The 17,870-nt window shown below is 54.3% G+C and overlaps 2 protein-coding genes across 13 annotated transcripts in view; both read right to left on the reverse strand.

The window, feature by feature from the left end:
• CPNE2 (copine 2) overlaps positions 1–1,797 on the reverse strand; it is a 51,947-nt gene extending 50,150 nt beyond the window's left edge. The window contains exon 1 of one of the 4 annotated variants that reach the window (XM_088830037.1): positions 1,609–1,797. The gene's annotated coding sequence lies outside the window, so the exon portion shown is untranslated. The remainder of the gene's footprint in view (positions 1–1,608) is intronic. The other 3 variants (XM_088830038.1, XM_055412698.2, XM_055412699.2) reach the window with 3 other exon arrangements.
• Positions 1,798–9,251: 7,454 nt separating this feature from the next.
• Positions 9,252–17,870, reverse strand: part of NLRC5 (NLR family CARD domain containing 5) — an 89,776-nt gene continuing 81,157 nt past the window's right edge. For 8 of the 9 annotated variants that reach the window (XM_055412708.2, XM_055412712.2, XM_055412709.2 and 5 more), the window contains 12 exons: positions 17,655–17,738; positions 16,899–16,982; positions 15,505–15,588; positions 15,038–15,121; positions 14,634–14,717; positions 14,415–14,492; positions 13,615–13,698; positions 13,456–13,527; positions 13,119–13,202; positions 11,615–11,698; positions 11,208–11,291; positions 9,252–10,279 (listed from right to left, as the gene is read on the reverse strand). In XM_055412708.2, coding sequence (XP_055268683.2) covers positions 10,165–10,279; positions 11,208–11,291; positions 11,615–11,698; positions 13,119–13,202; positions 13,456–13,527; positions 13,615–13,698; positions 14,415–14,492; positions 14,634–14,717; positions 15,038–15,121; positions 15,505–15,588; positions 16,899–16,982; positions 17,655–17,738 — 1,021 coding nt within the window. In that variant the 3' untranslated portion in view covers positions 9,252–10,164. Of the gene's footprint in view, positions 10,280–11,207; positions 11,292–11,614; positions 11,699–13,118; positions 13,203–13,455; positions 13,528–13,614; positions 13,727–14,414; positions 14,493–14,633; positions 14,718–15,037; positions 15,122–15,504; positions 15,589–16,898; positions 16,983–17,654; positions 17,739–17,870 lie in introns of those variants that run through there. The other variant, XR_016035769.1, reaches the window with a different exon arrangement.

Raw genomic sequence — 17,870 nt, forward strand, 5'->3', positions numbered from 1 at the left:
TCTTGTGGCCTCTGGGAGGAAGGTCCCATGACCACCAGGGCACCCAATTTTGCAGGACACCTGCCCTCTGTCCCCAGTTCTAGTCTCCCAGCAGCCCAGTAAACTGGATTGAGTCATATTTTGCTTCATTTTACCACCAGAAAAGCCCTTAAGCCTTAGGAGTGGCAAGGCACCTAAAAAGGGACAGGGCAGAGGGCCAGAACTTAAGAATCCACATCTTAGCCCACGGTTCTTTCCATAGAGAAAACTGCCTGGGTGACCCCTCTCACTTGGGCCAGCTCTGTCAGGTGCCTGGGGCATTCCCACTCACTGGGCTTCACGTCAAGGCAATGCAATAAAACCACTCTTTATGTTTACACCCTGCCTCTGTACGCACAGACTGTGGACAATCCGCCCATTTTACAGATGATGACCTGGAGGCTCAGAGGGAAGGTCTCTGCCAGGGGCCCACTGCTGGGTAGGTGTTCAGACCCAGGTTTCCCCAGCTCCCCGTGAAGGCTGGTCAGAGGCAGGCTGCAGCTACCGAAGGTTACAACCTGGCTCCTCTCCCCAGTGACTGAAGCTGTGGGTACCCCAAGAAACCGAAAAAGTTCCCCCATCCCTCAGTGACAACTGACACCCCCAGGGGAGCAAAAACTAAGGGTCAGTGGGACAATTCTCCCAGATTCTCCGCCCCTTTGTCGCTTCCCCCAGCACCTAACAGGGCCAGGGGGAGTCCCAAACAGCAAGAACCACCTCCACCTGGCTACCAGAGCCCTGGCTTGAACCTGTGACCTTGGGCAAATCACAAATCAAAGCCCCCTTTGAAGGAGCCCCTTCCCCAAAGAGGCGTGTCCAACGAGGCTGGGGGATGGAATAGGAAGAGGAAAGTCAGAGCCCTCTATCTTTTCAAAGAAACAGCGCTGCGGGGAGACGGGGGCCTGGAAGGAAGAAAGGGTCTAGCCCTTTTTCCACGCTTCCTCCCTCCCCGCCCCCCTCTCCAAACACACAGGTGCCAGACAGCTTTTGCGAAAAAACAAGTTTGCAAACACACTCCGACTTCTGGGAAGCCGCCCAGTTTCACTCCCTCTCTTTACTCCCCCTTCCCCGGCAGCGAGCTAATTCTCTCGCAGGTCCCAGGGGCTGCGGGCGGAGGTGGGGGTGGTGGGCCCGGGTGGGAGCAGGGCAAAAGTTGGCGAGGAGCTGCCCCGAGCCTGCCCCAGCCAGCCGGACTCCAAGACTTCCGCAGCTGCGACGGTGGCGGGACTCCACCTTCCCGACCCCCCGCCTCCTCCCCAGGGTCCCCGGGCGAGGTAGGAGGGTCCGGACGCGGCTGGGCTCGGACCCCGGAGGGCACCTCCGTTCTCCTGGCACCCTGCCCCCGGCTCCCCCGCGGCCCGGGAAGACGCCAGGGCGCCCCCGCGTGGCCGGGTCGCAGCCGAGTCTCCGAAACGCCAGAGTCTGGATGCGAGCCCGTGGCAGGGGCTTAGGGCTCCGCAGCCCCTCGAAGCCGAACCCAGCTTCCTTCCAGCCGGCCACTGGCTCTAGAAGCCGAGCCCCCACGCCGAGCTGGAGCCCTCGCGCCACGGGCCCCAGCCCGCCCCTTTGCCCGCCAGGGCCCCCGCTCACCGCGGGTCCGGCGGGCGCCGCTCCCCGTCACCGCGCGGCTGCCGCTCCCTGCGCTCCGGGCCACTGGGGCATCCCAGGGCGCTCCCCTGCTCGGCCGGGCCCGCGGGCGCGGGACGGGCTCAGGGCGCTGCCCCTGCGGCCATGGCCAGCTCGCGTGCGCTCCCAGCCGCTCGCGGTCCGGTCCTCCTCCCGGGCCGGGCGGGCGGGCGGGCGGCGGCGGCGTTGGCTGCCGCTCGGGCTCCTCCCTCGGCCGAGGAGGGGGGCGGGCGTGGGGCGGGAAATGGGGGGTGAGGCGGGCGCTTCCTGGAGGGGCGAGCGCTCCCACGGGCGGAGCGGGGGCGCTGTCCCGCCCGTCGCCGGTGGTTCGGGCCCGGCGGCTGGCGCGCCCTGGCGCTCGGGGCTCCCAGCGCCTCGGGGCCCCGTGGGTTCGAGGCGGGGATCCCAGGATCCGAACGTTCGAGGCTGGACTCCGAGGGTCCTAACGTTGCCCGCTAGGACTCCGCGGATCGGAACGCGGGGTGGCTCGCACTCGCCCCAGGCCGGCCTCGTCCGACCTGCGGGCACCTCCGAGTTGCCTGCACTGTGCTCCCGGGTCGCAGCGTGGGCTCTGCCCGGGCCTGCGGGGCCGCAGGGCGCCGCCTGCTGCCTCGACTCCACGGGCTGTTGGACTCAACGCTGCGCCCTCGGGGGATGCACCACGGGGTTTGGTTCTGGGCTGTACTGACAGCACTGGGATCGCTGTGTTTTCTCTCCACCCCTCCCCGCTTTTCTTTTCTTCTTAGTAAAAGAGCTCGGCGTTTTCTTGTCGCCGCCAGGGACTGGGAAGATGACACATACCACACATACGTATATCTCTGACAGAGACAATGGGATAAAGACAGTTCGAACGGTGCCTGGGACTAGGCAGCGGGAGGGCGACTTAGGCGGGTCCCTGAGAGTCTGGCGCCCAGTCCATCCTTCCGCGGTGGCCCTCTTTCCCCTATGAGGCACCGATTTCGAGCTGCAGGTCAATCGACAGTATTTCCGTGCCCGCTTCCCCGCCCCTCTCCCCAATCCAATGCTCCAGACAGAGGAGCCTCATTTAACCAGACTGTGGAGGACAGGTCTCCGGACCTCAAGTCCACGTCCAAAACCCTTGGCCCCGGGGCTCACAGACTGGAGTTAAGCCGGAGCACTTGGGTTGTGAGTTTTCCATTCCAGGCAGGCGAGAGTTAACTGGGAGACTCACGCTGCAGCCAGCGAGCCTCCCTCCACGTCTGAGTCACTGGCACTTTGCAGCCTTAGAGGGCGGCTGCTAAACAGCCCCAGGGCTCTGAGCTTTGTTCTCTGCCTGCCTGCTCCCTCATCCATCGTTCTTTCCTACAAACTCTCTCCTCTTTCTTCCACCTAAAAGTCCTCAGCCCAGCTGTGGGGCAAACCAATCCAGAGTCATTCTCGGGCCCAGCTGCAGCCCCTCTTCCTCCAGGAAGCCTTTCCTGATTGATCTGACCCCTAGAGTCCCTCTCCTCTCCTTGCTCCAGAGCAGAAGAATCAGGCATTGGGATGGATGGTGGTGAATCCAAGCTGAGAGTCCCTTCCCTCAAGGTGCTCACCTCTCAGAGGCAAGACCATGGCCCAGGCAATCATACTACTGTATGAAAAGTACAAAGGGAACTTCCCTGGTCAGGGAACTGTGTGTTAGTCGTTCAGTCGTGCCTAACTCTTTGCGACCCCATGGACTACAGCCCACCAGGCTCCTCTGTCCATGAGAGTTTCCAGGCAAGGATACTGGAGTGGGTCGCCATTTCCTTCTCTAAGGGATCTTCCCAACCCAGGGATCGAACCCGGGTCTCCTGCACTGCAGGCAGATTCTTTACTGACTGAGCTATAAGGGAAGCCCAACTAGATCCCACAAATAAGAATTCCTGTGCCTCAACTAAGGATCCCACATGCCACAAAGAAAATCAAAGATCCTGACTGCTGCAACTAAGATCTGGCTCAGGCTAATTAGTTAAAAAGTATAAAATTATAGTGATGGTTACACATCTGTAGATATATTCAAAACCATTGACTTGTATACTTTAAAGAGGTGAATGTTATAGCATGTGAATTATATCTCAATAAAGCTTTTTTTAAAAAAAGTGTCAGGAATCAGGAGAGCATAGAGGTCAGTTGTTTAAGGCCAACTGTCCATCACGGTGGATTCTAGTCTGTCTTTGATCCATATACAATACAGGGCTGTTACTACAAAATGTTGAAGCCTTTTTTTTGCCCTGATAGAGGTTTCTCTGTGCACAGATGGGAAGCCTCCATTTCCCTAAATAGGCTGATAGGAGGGTGTGTGTGTCCACGTGCACCTATGGCTCGTGGATTAGACTGACTTCAAGCAGCACCACCTGTGTCGGAGGCCCTGGCTGGCCTCAGGTGTGTGTAAGCAGGGTGAGGATGGAGCGTGTCCGGTAATCTACACTACCTCTTAAATCACCCCAAGCATCGTCATCTCTCATGGCTCTGGGGGCCTGCTGGCTCAACTAGGGCAGTTCTTGCTCAGGATTTCTCACAGATTTGCAGTCAGGCCATGACCGGGCCTGGAGTTATCTAGAAGTTTTCTTACACATTTATCTAGCAATCGATGCTGGCTGTCAGCTGGGACTGCAGCTGGAACACCTACCTGTGACCCATCCATGTGGCCTGGGCTTCCTCATAGCATGGCTGCTGGGCTCCAAGTGCGAGTATCCAAGAAACCAGGTGGAAGCTTTATTATCTTTTCTAGGACTCGGCTTTGGAATTCGTATAATGTCACTTTGACTGTAGTCACTGGCTCGTTCCATAGGCCCCGTCTCTAGGTGAGAGGAGTTTTTAGGAATCATCTTTATCTTTAGGAAGAGCATGTGGGAGGGGAGATATTATGGTGGCCATCTTTGGAAACTACCATCAGTCCACAAAGGGGGTTGATGTAGACACACATCAGTGATAGAGACATCCCACTCCAGGGCCTCATTGCGAGGTGGGTGTGGCTCTCCTCTACATCTCAGGCACGGAGTTGTGGCCCCCGGTTTGAATTCCAGCCTGTCCAGTGACTGTCTAGGTGTGATCACTCAATCCTCTTGGCCTCAGTTTCCTCCTCTGTAAAATGGAAAGACAGAGTTAGTATCTGGTGTCTAGCCTGGTACCAGGCACGCCTGGACAATAGGGCTAGCCTGTTGTTATTGCTACTTTTAAGATCCAGGGTTGAGGTCACTCTAAGACAGAGATATCTCCTTCTAGGATCAGGATGCCCAGGACTTCCCCCAATTCCTCGGCTTTGCCCTTTGTTCGGCCCCAGACATATCCATCAGCCCAGGTCTCGTAGTGCAGTGTGCAAGCGTGTGCAGGGGTGGGGATTGTGGTGGGCACAGAAGACTGAGGACTCTGGCCTCTAAGACTTGACCTGAGGACCCCATCTGGTCTTCGTTCTCTGCTGAAAGTTCCTCTTCTGTCACCTCCTCCTCAGGGCAAAGGTCAATTTCTGGGCAGCCAGGGCAGGGCTGGGGCTGGTGTGGGATGAGCAACAAGGTGTGGCTTCCAAGGGCAGGGGTGGGGTGTGGGGTGGGGGGCCAGGGCTCCAGCTCTGGAGTCACCTGGGTGGGGGTGGGGTGCTGAGCTGGGGTAGCTGAGCTCCCCTAAATACTTGCTGTGTGACTTTGGGCACATCTTGTGCCTCTCTGGGCCTCATTTGTAAAATGGAGGACATTGTCACTGAGACTGTGGCTATGGGTCTAGAGGAGTTCCCAGACGGTGAAGTCCGACAGAACTCTAACCAGGAGAGGGAGCCAACAGGATTCAGACCCCACCTGAGGGAGGGTAGCGATGCGGCCTCAGGTCATCTTGGCACCTGGAGAAAGTAGGTCCTTGTGCTCTGACTCATTTTGCTCGTGCCCTCACTAAGCAGATGCAGAAACTGGGGCAGCGCCGGTGGGATTCAGAGTCGCAAAATTTGAAAGTTGTTAAGAGAGTTGATCCTAAGAGTTCTCTTAAGGAAAAAACATTTTTTTCTTTTATTTGTATCTATAGGAAATGATGGATGTTAATAAACTTAGCATGGTAATCATCTCACAATGTATGTATTCATAAGTCATTTTATCATACATTTTATACAGGGCATGAGTGCTCGGTTGTGTCCGACTCTTTGCAACCCCATGGACTGTAGCCCACCAGGCTCCTCTGTCCATGGAATTTCCCAGGTTGGAGAAATCCCATGGACAGAGGTTGGGTTGCCTGGAGTGGGTTGCCATTTCCTCCTCCAGAGGATCTTCCAGACCCAGGGATCAAACCTGCGTCTCCTGCATTAGCAGGCAGATTCTTTACCACTGAGCCACCTGGGAAGCCCTAAACTTATACAGTGCTATTTGTCAATTATATCTCAATAAACTGTAAAGAAACAAACAAAGCAAACAAACAAAAAGTTGCAAAGACCCAGGTTCGACTCCTGGCGCTTACTAGCTTTCACACACTATACTTATTACTAGGCTGTCTTTGGGCAAATTAGAAAGAATCTCTGGGTCTCAGTGTCCTCGTCTAGGGAAGGATCTAACAGGACAAGATAAGGAACATACATGCAAAGGCTTACCTCACCTCTCTGAGGGGCCGCATACTCCTGTGAGTCGCCAATGTGGCTGCACATCAGAATCACCTGCGGAGCTTTCGCAGTACCATTCCATTCTTAGGAAGGGAGGTTAAACAGCTCCTCAGGTGATTCTAATAGGCAGTCAGGCTTGAGATCCACTCACCGGTCTGTGGTTTCACTCAGTGCAGCCAGCAGCACTGACATCACTCGGGTGCTTCTTAGAAATGCAGAATCCCAGGCCCCACCCCAGACCTGCTGAATCAGAATTTGCAAGTTAATGAACTCCTCAGATGGTTCAACGCACACGACAGTGTCTGTAACAATGATTTTGTGTTTTTTTTTTTTTTAGTTTGAGAGGTACTGGCTCAGAGAGTGAACTTCAGACATGTGTTTAGGGGAAGGATGGAGGGGGCAATTTGGGAGGATCTGAGACCTAAGGGGTGGGAAGGAAGATTCTATGACTCCCATCAGAAAGGTGGATATTCAGTCTGTAAAACCATAGGATGGAGGCCAAGGGACAAAGTAGCAAAAACGAGTTGATCCTAGCCTTGCCGTTAGACCTGGGAACTCACCAGCCTGGTCACATTCTTCGTGGGAAGACTCAGGCACAGAAACGGTGTACTGCGAAGCGAGCACATGGCACGCCATTTTGATTACACCGCTTAGGTTTCTTTGAGTTTTATCTGTTTTCACTTATCTGTTTAAACTGAGCTTACTTTGGGAAAGAAAGAGACAGGGAGACTGGATCTCATCAGTGTGGGGTAGAAAAATAGTCCCGGCCTCCAAACAAGGTGGTGGTGGGTAAGGTAGTTTCTTTTTTAAAACCACATGAGTATGCTTAGTCGCTCAGTCGTGTCTGATTCTCTGCGACCCCATGGACTGCAGCCCACCAGGCTCCTCCATCCATGGGGATTCTCCAGGCAAGAACACTGAAGTTGCTATGCTCCAGGAAACCAAGTGTGGACATTTAAAAAATATTTGTTTGGCTGCTTTGGGTCTTAGGTTGTGGCACGGGGGCTCATAGTTGTGGTACATGGGCTAAGTTGCCCCATGGTATATGGGATCTTAGTTCCCCAACCAGGGACGGAACCTGGGCCCCCTGCATTGGAAGGAGGATTCTTAACCACTGGACCACCAGGGAAGTTCCCAGAGAGTAAGTTTTTTCGTAAAATGAGCATGGTGACTGTCCCTGACGTCAGCCCGGGCAGCTCCTCAGGGCTGACAGTGCTGTGGTTTATTTCAGGGCATTTGCTGCAAGTTTCCTGGAATTTAGAACTTGGACAGGGCTAAAGGGGCAAGAAGGAAAAACAAGCAGCAAACGAAGAGTGGCTCTGAGCTCTGGGTTCTGCGTGGTGTGCAACCCAACTGGCCTGCAGCTTTCGATCCATGCTGTCCCCTCCTCAGCTGTGACCTCCATGGTCAAGGGCTCCTCAGGCTTTGAGGAATCCATCCTCCAGTCTTAGACGAGAGAAGAAGGCAGTACAAACTGCCTCAGTGTGAAGGTGCACCATGATGGCCTTGGTGTCGTTTCCCGGAAGGGAAAGACTGAATTGGGGTTCAAGGTTTCCAGATAAGCTTCTTGCATCCTCTACCTGCCCACCCCTCCCCCATGACCAGGCTGCTGGCCCCACTCCATGTCAGGGTGCCCTGATCCTGGCCCCACCCAGACTTCTTGTATTGACTAATGCTGACTCCAGGCAAGCCTGGAGTCCCAGTGTGAGGTCTGGGAGCTTGGCACTTTGGCCAGAGGACTTCCTCCTTCCACTTGGTTGGGGACCAAGGAGGATGGCAAAGGTCAAGGACTGAGCCATCCAGGTGAATCAAGCCGTCTGGGACATCTCAGGTTCCCAAGACAGGTGGGAACAGCCTCCAGCATCACCACCTAACTTCTGGATACAGCGGTGAACCGTTCTCAGGACTTGCCAGTGGGTCAGCCTGCCCTCCAGTGGGGCTCAGCAGTAACTGCACCCTCCCTGCTCCACTTTTCACAATAGACTGCAGCTCTGGATGAAGGCTCCCCAGATATTAACTTGTTCAACCTATAGGTGGGGGATGGACAGAGGGTGCTCTCCACCTGCCATTTCAGACACCTCTCCACTTCATATGACATTCATCCCTAAAAGGGGTGTATAATGAATGAGTATGTAACAGATACTTTCTTCATCCTAGGGACTCTGTGTATTTGCTCCCTGACCCCTCCAAAAGTCCTGGGAGGCCAGGGTGTTACTCACACAGAAAGGATCAGTTCCTGGCCTTGAGGGCTGGTGGCAAGGGGTCAAGTCACATTCCATTCCATGCCCATCTGACTTCCAAAGCCATATTCTTAATGTACCACCTGCCTGTGAAAACCTTTTAGCCAGGAGTTCCCAGGCTCTTACAAGGACCAGGCAAGTAGCAAGAGGGAGGGGAGTGCCGGGGATGGTGACAATCTGAGGGATGTGCGCCACATCTAAAGGACACACTCAGATGTCCCCAGCAGATTACTCTCGAGTAGGAATGCTGGACTAGCACCTAAGAGAAACTGAAAAGCTGAATTTGGGCTAAAAGTTCCCAATTTAAAATATCGACAATTAAATCAGAGAAGAGTGTAGATATATTGCAAGCCAAATAAAGACTGTTTTTAACAGTATAAGCTTTTACAATAGCCTTATGGTATAAGTAAGCTCGGGCTTCCCTGGTAGCTCAGATAGTAAAGAATCTGCCTGCAATGTAGGAGACTGGGGTTCGATCTCTGGGTCAGGAAGATCCACTGGAGAAGGAAATGGCTACCCACTCCAGTATTCTTGCCTGGAGAATTCCATGGACAGAGGAACCTGGCAGGCTACAGTCCGTGGGGTTGCAAAGAGTCGGACATGGCAGGTAAACTCTGGAGAGAGGAGGTGACTTACCTGTGATCACATGACCATGAGAGGGTCTGGACTTGGCCCTGTGTCTCCTGACTCCCAGGCCAGTCTCATCTCAGCATGTTTCTGTGTGCTGCCCTGCTCTCCAGGCCCCAGGGTGGGGTGTGAACCATTTCTGACTTTGGTCAGGTGGTAGAACACATCAGACTAGAGGCTGGAAGATCACCCACATTTATTGGCCAAACTAGGCTTACAATGTAGCAGGACCACCCCTGGCCCCTCTTGGAAGTAATGAGACATGGTGTAACATGCAGCCCCTGGGCACTTGTTCAGATGGTGCTGAGGTGGTGGCTGGATCCAGCAGTCTTTCCTGACTGTCGTGACAGTCCCTGCCCCCTGCACCCTTAGGCCTATTTTCGTCCCTTACACCACACACACTGGGTCCGTCCAAGGTCATGCTGGCTCGACCTGGAGCTGGGCCCAACGTCCTTGAAAATTAAGGGAGAGGAGAGATCCAGTTTACAGATGGGAAAACTGAGATTTGAGGCAGGAAGACATTCAGAAGCCTCAAGGCTAAATCCCTGGCTTGTCAGAGCTTGGACACTCTCCCCAGCCCCTTCTGGGCAGAAGACATTCCCTGGTTTAGCTGCTCTGGAAATGCAATTTATAAATACAGATTTGGTTTTAAAAAGTAATAAATTAGATCTTGGACCAGCCTGAGGGAATATGGCCAGTCACGTGGCACAAGACCTGGACGTTTGTCACGTCTCACATATGCACCACCCATGACATGTAGTGCGGGACCCGAGCCATTGACCCACAGGCCACATTTCAGGGATCATGCAATGTCACATGCAATGTCGCCACGTGTGACCTTCCACATCACACACCACACCATGACATGCTCATTGCGCTTCATGTTCCTGACTGGTCACGCATGTCCCACGGGATGTAGGGTAGTCATACTCCGCTCTTTGTCACCAAAAATGTCCTCCCTGAAGACTGTTGCAGGAAAAGCGTGTTTCTCCCTCTTGATCCAGGGACAACCAGCTTTTTTCATGAGCCCTCTATCCTCGTGGATGAAAATTGGCATCACTCGGCTAGATTCAAAGGGACTTGAGGGCACCCTCAGGTACCCCGAGGGATGACCTGTGGCTGGTTGTCGAAGAAAGCAAAGTCCAGCCTGGGCTCCTGGTTTTGCAGATGCTGGGCCATGTCCGAGGGGATGGGGTTATTCCAGAGGCTGCAGGGCACAGAGACAGACACTTAGCATGGGACGCTGCTCACTCACCCTCTTGTCTCTGCCTCTGTCCTTCCTACAGATGGGGAAACCGAGGCCCCAAAGGGGAAGAGCTGCTCTCAGAGTTAGCTGGCAGGCAAGAGCAGGTGGAAGGCCAGCATGGCTGCCTTCGGGAGATGGTATCCCCCACGCTCACCCTGACTTCTTCCACTCCATCTTTTTTTTTTGGCTGCACTTTGCAGCATGCAGGATCTTAGTTCCTGGACCAGGGATTGAACCTGTGCCCCTTGAAGTGGAAGCATGGAGCTGTAATTACTGGACTACCAGGGAAGTCCCCTCCACATTTTTCCCCAGAAGCTAGCCTCTTCCCCAGAGCCGTGCTCATATGACACATTGTATAAATGAGAAAAAAGCTCCCCTTCTTTATGACACCACTTCCATTGTCTGAAACTATCGTGATATATTGAATTTTATAGAGAGAGTCTTTTCACTACCACTAGAAATGTAATACTTCCAATATGTGAATGGTGTCCCTTAGATGCTGTGCCCTGGTGCAGTATACAGCCTATACAACTGGCCCTGATTACACCTACCATTTCAAGTGCTTACTATGTGCCTGACATTGTGCTCGGGACTTTATCTAATTATTTAGTCTGTAGAGCAGCTCTCTGAGGTAGATACTATCACTATTGCCATTTTACAAATGGTTCAAACAGGTTGAGTTATTGATGTGAAATGGCACTGCTGGTAACTGACAGAGCTGGGGTTTGATCCAGGTCTGCTTGCTGCCAAATCCCGGATGAGTGGGTCCAAGTCTCCTTTGATAATCCCCAACCCAGGTCCTGCCTCCTCCTACAGGAAGTCCTCTTACATTGCAGGGCTGGTGTGCTCACCCCACCCCCACCATCCCTGCCCCAACAAGCCCTGTTACCGAATGACTTGGATGCCAGATCCCTGAGCCAGCCCTTCAGCCAAGAGCCAGGCTCCATAAGCTGTGATCCGATTTTTCTCCAGGCTTCCAGATGGACAACAAAGGGAAAGAGATTGACATGAGATGGGGAAGGGGTGGCCTAGGGGTCTTCCCTATGTCTCTCCCCCGGGACAAGGCTGGGGGACACAGGCTCCCCACACATCTACTTAGAGAACTCAACATTCAACAGTCCAGTGGGAAGGCTGAAGACTGGGACCCAGGAGAGCTAATGGACAAAGTGGGGAAGTCCAGGAGGGCTTCCTGGAGGCAGGGGCCTGACCCAGTGGCCTCTTGGCTTTTGCCAGGAAATATGGCCCCCCTTTGGTCCTCCCACTCCCTTCTGGCTTCCCCAGATGTAACCATCATACTCCACTCTCTTCAGCCGGCCCATCTGCGGCAGGACCCAGGCCAGTTCAGCAGCTGCCTCATCCCCGAGCAGATTCCAGGACAGCCTGCAGGGTAGGGAGGGGTCCCAAAGTCAGCAGCAGGAGAACAGTGAGGGGGGAGACAAGGTGGCAGGTGGGGAGGGCTGGAGGGTGCTGTGCAGGTACAAGAGAGGTGCTGATGGGGTCCTGTGTGTCCTCCCTGAAGATTTTACCAGGCACAGCGGGCTCCTCCCCACTCCCCCAACCCCATTCCCGAGCTGGTCATCCCACAGGAACCCAGACAGCTTAGGAGCTGGCTGTCCTGAGAGTTCAGGACACGTGACTGTGGAAACATCAGGATCTAAACTTCCACCATGCGTGTGCCTCCCTCCTGACTTTGCCACATCCATGCACCACCGCCTGTATTATTATTTGTTTCACATTTTTCTTTAAATCAGTCCTCTATCCCCTCTTTTATTCACTTTAAGAAATTCATCTTCAGAAACATCTATCGCTACTATGAATGAGAAGCCTGTGTTGGGGACACTAAATAGAAAGTAGTTACAAGGATAACAACAGGGCAAACAATGGAATCCATGCCTAACTGGAACCTGTGTCCTTCCTAAAGTGCTGACCCTGTGGTCTGCCCCCTGCTGGCTAAAAAGGGACAATCACCTGGGCTGGGTGAGTTAGCACTGATCTGAGACTTTCTCTTTGTTGTGTAAAGTAATGAGAAGAATTAAAATCTTTAGGATGCAAACCTAAAATCTTATAAAATCATATGTATCCTGTACTTGAGGAAATTGCATTTTCTTCTGCCATGCTCAGGGGTCCAGGTTGGTCCTGGCAGTCTAGTTTATCTCTGAGGGAATACTGCCAGGTCCCAAGGTCCAAGCACCTTTGATTGCCAAGGGAGAGGTGGACACAGTCAGGGGGAAGGTCAGGGGGCCTACTGGTTTCAGTCACTCTTCACTACCAACAGGTGGTTTGAAAATCAAGACTCCATCAACCAGGTGGGTGGTCCATCCAGACGCCTCCCAAAGGGAGAATCAGGGGCAATGATCCCGACCACCTAGCTCATCTCCATCTGGTCCACCTTCCCTCCCACCCTCTTTAGCTGGGGAAGAGGCTGAATGGCTTAGAGCAGGGATCCCCAACTTTTGGGATCTAGTGCCTGATGATATGAGGTGGAGCTGACGTCATAATAGAAATAAAGTGTACAATACATGTAATGTGCTTGAATCATCTTGAAATCATCCCCCGCCAACCCCCACAGTCCATGGAAAACTTGTCTTCCACAAAATTGGTCCCTGGTGCCAAAAAGTTTGGGGACCTTTGTTGGCTTAGACCAGCAACACTTGCAGCTCAAGTGTTAAAACTTCTTCGAGAGGAGGTTTGAGCAAGAATGACCTTCCCCGTGTAAGATCAGAAGGTCTCCAGGGAGGAAGGAACCAGGCCCCCAGGTGGCCACTCCTCCCAGCTCTGGGCTAGCCCCCCAAGCACTCACGTGATTTCTTCCAGGGCCGGACAGAGCACGAAGCTGGCAGCGAGGGGCTTGGCAGTTTGGTTGTCAATCTCACACGACACCAGGCTGGAGAGAAGAAGGGGATGGGATGGAGGTGTCTGAGTCGGGGGTGCCCCAGCCTGCAATCAGAGCAGGAGGGAGCAGAGTAGCCAGGGGCTGGGACATGCTGGGAGTCTTAAGAAAGTGCCTCCCCTTTTATGTCCCAGACTCCCCCCATACCTGAGGCCTCTGTCACTTCAAAAGCCTTCCCAGGTGTCAAGCTCAGCCAAAGAAGGGCTGCCTGCCACCGCACCCCAGCTGATCAGAGAAGGCTACTTACTCAAGCTGCCGGAGCAGTGGGAGCCCCTGATGGAAACACAGGACCCCTCTGGCCAGGTTGTTCTCTGCCAAGCTGCAGGGCAGGGGAGACAGCCGTGAGGGGAAGCCCCAGACCCTCCCCAGCCTGTCCCCCTGCCCAGGTTCCAGGGCCCCTACTCACTTGATCTCTTCCACGTGTGGGCATCCATCCAGGGCCTGGCCCAGACTCAGCACCCCCTCTGGGCTCAGATGGCTGGATGGCAGGCTGGGGAAAGGGAAGGGGTGAGGGCAGCCTGGAGGAGCAGGTATGGGGGTTGGGGGGGGGGGGCTAGATCCCCCCAGCCTCAGCCTATCTCAGGCTGCACTGCCAGACCTTAGACCCTCTCTGGGTAACTGCCACCCCAACCCCCCTCCCCCCACACAGGACATGGGTGGTTATCAAGGGGCCCTGGCTTTGGGATCTGAGATCCCAAGTTCAAGGCCTGGATCCTCCATGTATGAATAGGGTAATAGGGTAAGCTTTCTATACTTCTCCTGGCTTTAGTTCCCTTGTCTGGAAAATGGAGCCAGTAGAAATAGCGGTCTCACAGGGCTCAGATGAGACCTTGGACATAAACTGTAAAGTGCCAAGGCCATGCTGCAGGGTGCTTTGCTCCTGCATAGTCCTTTGCTGGCACTTCCTCCTTTACCCTCGGAGATTGGCTCACAGGGTACACCAAGCTGGGATCCTTGTTTTTCTTTTACAGACAAGGAAACTGAGACTCAGAAAGGGGCTTGGCCAAGGGGTTGGTGGCTGAGCCTGGACTAGGCTGGGTCCCCTGATTTCCCTGCCCCAGAGGTTGGGCAGCTAGCCCCAGGACACGTCCCAGTTTCTCCTACGGCAGGGCTGCTCAGCGATGGGCCTTGATCCCCTAGTGCTCCTGGCGGAGGGGGTGGGCTTCCCGCTAACCCGGCACACACCACAGACAGGGGGCCACTCACTGCAGGACCCTCAGGTGCTGTGGCAGTCCCTTGGCCAGACCCAGGGCTGTGCAGTCTCCCAGGGCATTGCAGCCAAGCCTGGAAAAAGAGAGGGGATGAAACTGAGCACCAGGCTGGCCAGCTCCAGACCCCTGCCCTGTGCCTAGTGGGGAGCACAAGCGCCAGGTGGGCCACAGGGACACAGAGGGCAGAGGGCAGCCCACCCGGGCAGACACTCACATCAGCTCCTCGAGGTGCCTGCAAAGGGTGAGAGATTCTGCCAACTGTGCTCCCCCTGCTGGGCCGATGCCATTTGCCGAGAGGCTGAAGAGGGGCAGATGTCAGACTCTTGACTACCTTATCCCTCACCCCACCACATTCTGGGCTCCCCACCACCCATAGCACCCACAGCACCCCTACCACCCACAGCACCCCCACCACCCACAGCACCCCCACCACCCACTGATGAGGCAGAGAGACCCAGAGAGGAGCAGGGGCTGGGCTGGCTCAAGGTCCCCAGCTCAGCAGTGCCAGGAGATAACCAGCCCCACTGCCTGAACACCAGGGTTAGGGGAGGAAGCCACAGTCTCCCCAGACCATAGCGTGGTTGGCGAGGGCCCCTGTTGGGAGGGCTGGCCACTCACTTTATCTTCCTGAGCTCAGGGAGCCCTGGCAGGACAGCAGCTAAGTCCTGGGCACCAGTGTCTCCAATCTGGTTGTGGCTCAAGCTTGGGGAGAGAACAGCAGGAGAACCGGAAGTGTCAGCCCGCCACCCATCTCATCTCCATCCCAGAAGAGGAGGCTGGAATCTAGAGAAGGGCCTCAGCCACACTGGTAAGTCCCCTCACCCTATGTTGGGTGAGAATTCCAAACTCTTGTCTTCTGTTTAGGATGATCCCCCTGGTGTCTGACCTAAATCCTTCTTGCTGCAATCAATATCCTATATCCTATCTTTGGGTCTCCCAAGATCCTGGGTCTTGGGTTATGCAGTATAGAAGTGGGTGAAGGGGACAAGACTAAGAAGTGAAGAGTGTCCTCAAGGAGCCCCTTGCTTCTGTCACCTTCCCCTGCCAAAGTTGTCTTGGGTCTGAGGGAGGGACAGGCAACTCACCCCAACTCCTCCAAGCTGGTGGCAGCTCTGAGAGCCTTCGAAAGGTGGCAGCAGCCGATGTCATCGATGTTGCTCCTGCTCAGACTGGAGAAGCAGGGCCAAGAGGCCTCAGTCAGGAGTAAAGGCATTTGCATGTGCTGTGCTAGGCACTCTACAGTTTGCAAAGCCTTTACACATCCTGGAACTCATATACCAGTCACCAAACTTTCAGGGGATGGGAATGGGCAAGGTGGGTAGACTGTCCCCAATATCCCGATGAGAAATCAGAGGCCCAGGGAGAAGCTGTGATGGGCCAAAGACTCCCAGGGACTCCTAGGCAAGGTGGAAATGGAAACCCAGAGCCGTTGGCCTGGAACAGTAGCCTGAGTTTTTGATTTGGCCAGGCTTCGCCTCAGCACCCGAGTGGGGATCTTGAGGCCGGCCTGGCTGAATGTCTCTCACAGCTCACCCTGCTCTAATCTATACCCAGTCAATTTACGGTCTTTTCTGCACTTGGCCACACCCTGCCTCTGTTGAGTAGCAGGGGGTGGGGGTGGGAGGGGCAGTGGGGAACCAAACGCAACAGCTGACGCAAAGTATTAGTCTGAGGGTTGTTTCACTGTCTTTTGTTCTGCAAATTAATTTTTAGGGAGCCTCCTTTGGGTGAATTAATTTAGGGTGAAATGACCTGGTCCCCCAAACTCTCTGAGCTCATATCCTACATGCTCTCCCCTGCCTTGGGTTTGTTTAGAGTCACAATATTTCCTGTTTTGAAAGACGACACGAAAAGAACGTGGGCTATTTGTTTATCAAAGTGGCCAGGGGCACAAGGGTAGAATATCAAGGTCATCAGCTCTGAGACTAGACTGTCACTGCTCAAAGTGGGGTCTGTGGCTCCCAGAATGGGCATCCCCTGGGAGCTTGAAATGCAGAATCTAGGCCACCCACATCATGAATCATAACCATGAACAAGAACACAGGATGAATTTGTGCACACGGAGGGCTGTCCCAGGACTTGGGCTCAGCCCCTTCTGGCCATTTTCTAGGAGGAAGCTGCGTGTGTGTGTGCTTAGTCATGTCCAACTCTTTGCAACCCCATGGACTGTCACCTGCCAGGCTCCTCTGTCCATGGGATCCTCCAGGTGAGAGTACTGGAGTGGGTTGCCATTTCCTCCTCCAGGGGAACTTCCCAACCCAGGGACTGAACCCACGTCTCCTGCATTGCAGGCGGATTCTTTACCCATTGGGCCACCTGGGTAGTGAAAGGCTGCGACACTGACCTGGGAGGGTACAGGAATGTCCCGAGGACAGGAGTGATGGAGGTTCTCAGGAAGGTGCCCCAGGGCCTCCCTGGACGTGTGGTCCCAGCAAAGCTGGGAAGGATGACCCCTACTCACTCCCATGGGGTCACTCACCGGAGGCTCTGCAGGAGTGTCATGTGGCCTAGTCCTTGAGTGAGCACAGCCAGGGTGGAGCCGCCCAGAGGGAGGTGGCTGAGGCTGGAGGAGAGGAGGCCACAGGAGGGCTTAGCAAGGCTGGGCTTGGGTCCCCGACATGGACCCCGAGTGCTCGGCAATGACCAGTGACATTAGTATTTAAAAAATACTATAGACAGCCACATAGTATTTAAAAAATAACTGTACTAACAAAACTGCGCTGGGAAATTCAAATTCTCTGTACAATTAAGGACATCCAGGCAGCAGTTGTATGCTCTGAATCACACTGGACCCAGACTACTGATCAGTGATGATAGCGAGCACATAGCGAGCGCAAGCTAAGGGCCGTGTAGAAATGACGTGATACAGTCATCTCCGTTTTACGGGTGAGGGGCACTGCCTGAGGATGAAGTCAAATTGGGGAGACAGAGAGAGAAAGAAAAGAGAATAAATACAGAACCTGGATCCAGCCAAACCTGAAGTTAGCTGCCTTGTCATTTTCCATGCCATGAGTTAACACAGTTCTGGGTTGGGTTGCTTTGAGTGAGTGTTCTGCTTCTTATAAGCAAGCATTTTGGCTCACACTCAAGAGCCAGGTAAGGAAGTAAAAAGGGAGGGTGTTCAGCTCACCTGGGTCCATTGAGGACAGTGATAGTTGTGTTCACAAGAGAGGCAACAGTTTTGAGGCCTGCTCCCAACACCCCCGCCCCACCCCCATTAACCTCCGCCACTTACTCAAGCCTCTTCAGCCTGCACTTGCCCTCAAGGGCCCCCAACAACACCTTGGTGCCCTCGTCGCCAAGTTGATTGTTAGACAAGCTGGAGGGGACCGAGCATGAGATAAGGGTCAGAAAAGCCTGCCCAGCCCCTGGAGCTGAGCTGTCTCATCAGTGCCCCCACACCCTCTGAGTCACCCCTAGGAGACTAGCTCTAGGTCTGCAGGTCCCAGAC

Source organism: Moschus berezovskii, chromosome 22 (assembly GCF_049115385.1).
Source record: "Moschus berezovskii isolate FMDL1 chromosome 22, NW_MosBer_1.0, whole genome shotgun sequence".
NCBI classification, from domain to species: domain Eukaryota; kingdom Metazoa; phylum Chordata; class Mammalia; order Artiodactyla; family Moschidae; genus Moschus; species Moschus berezovskii.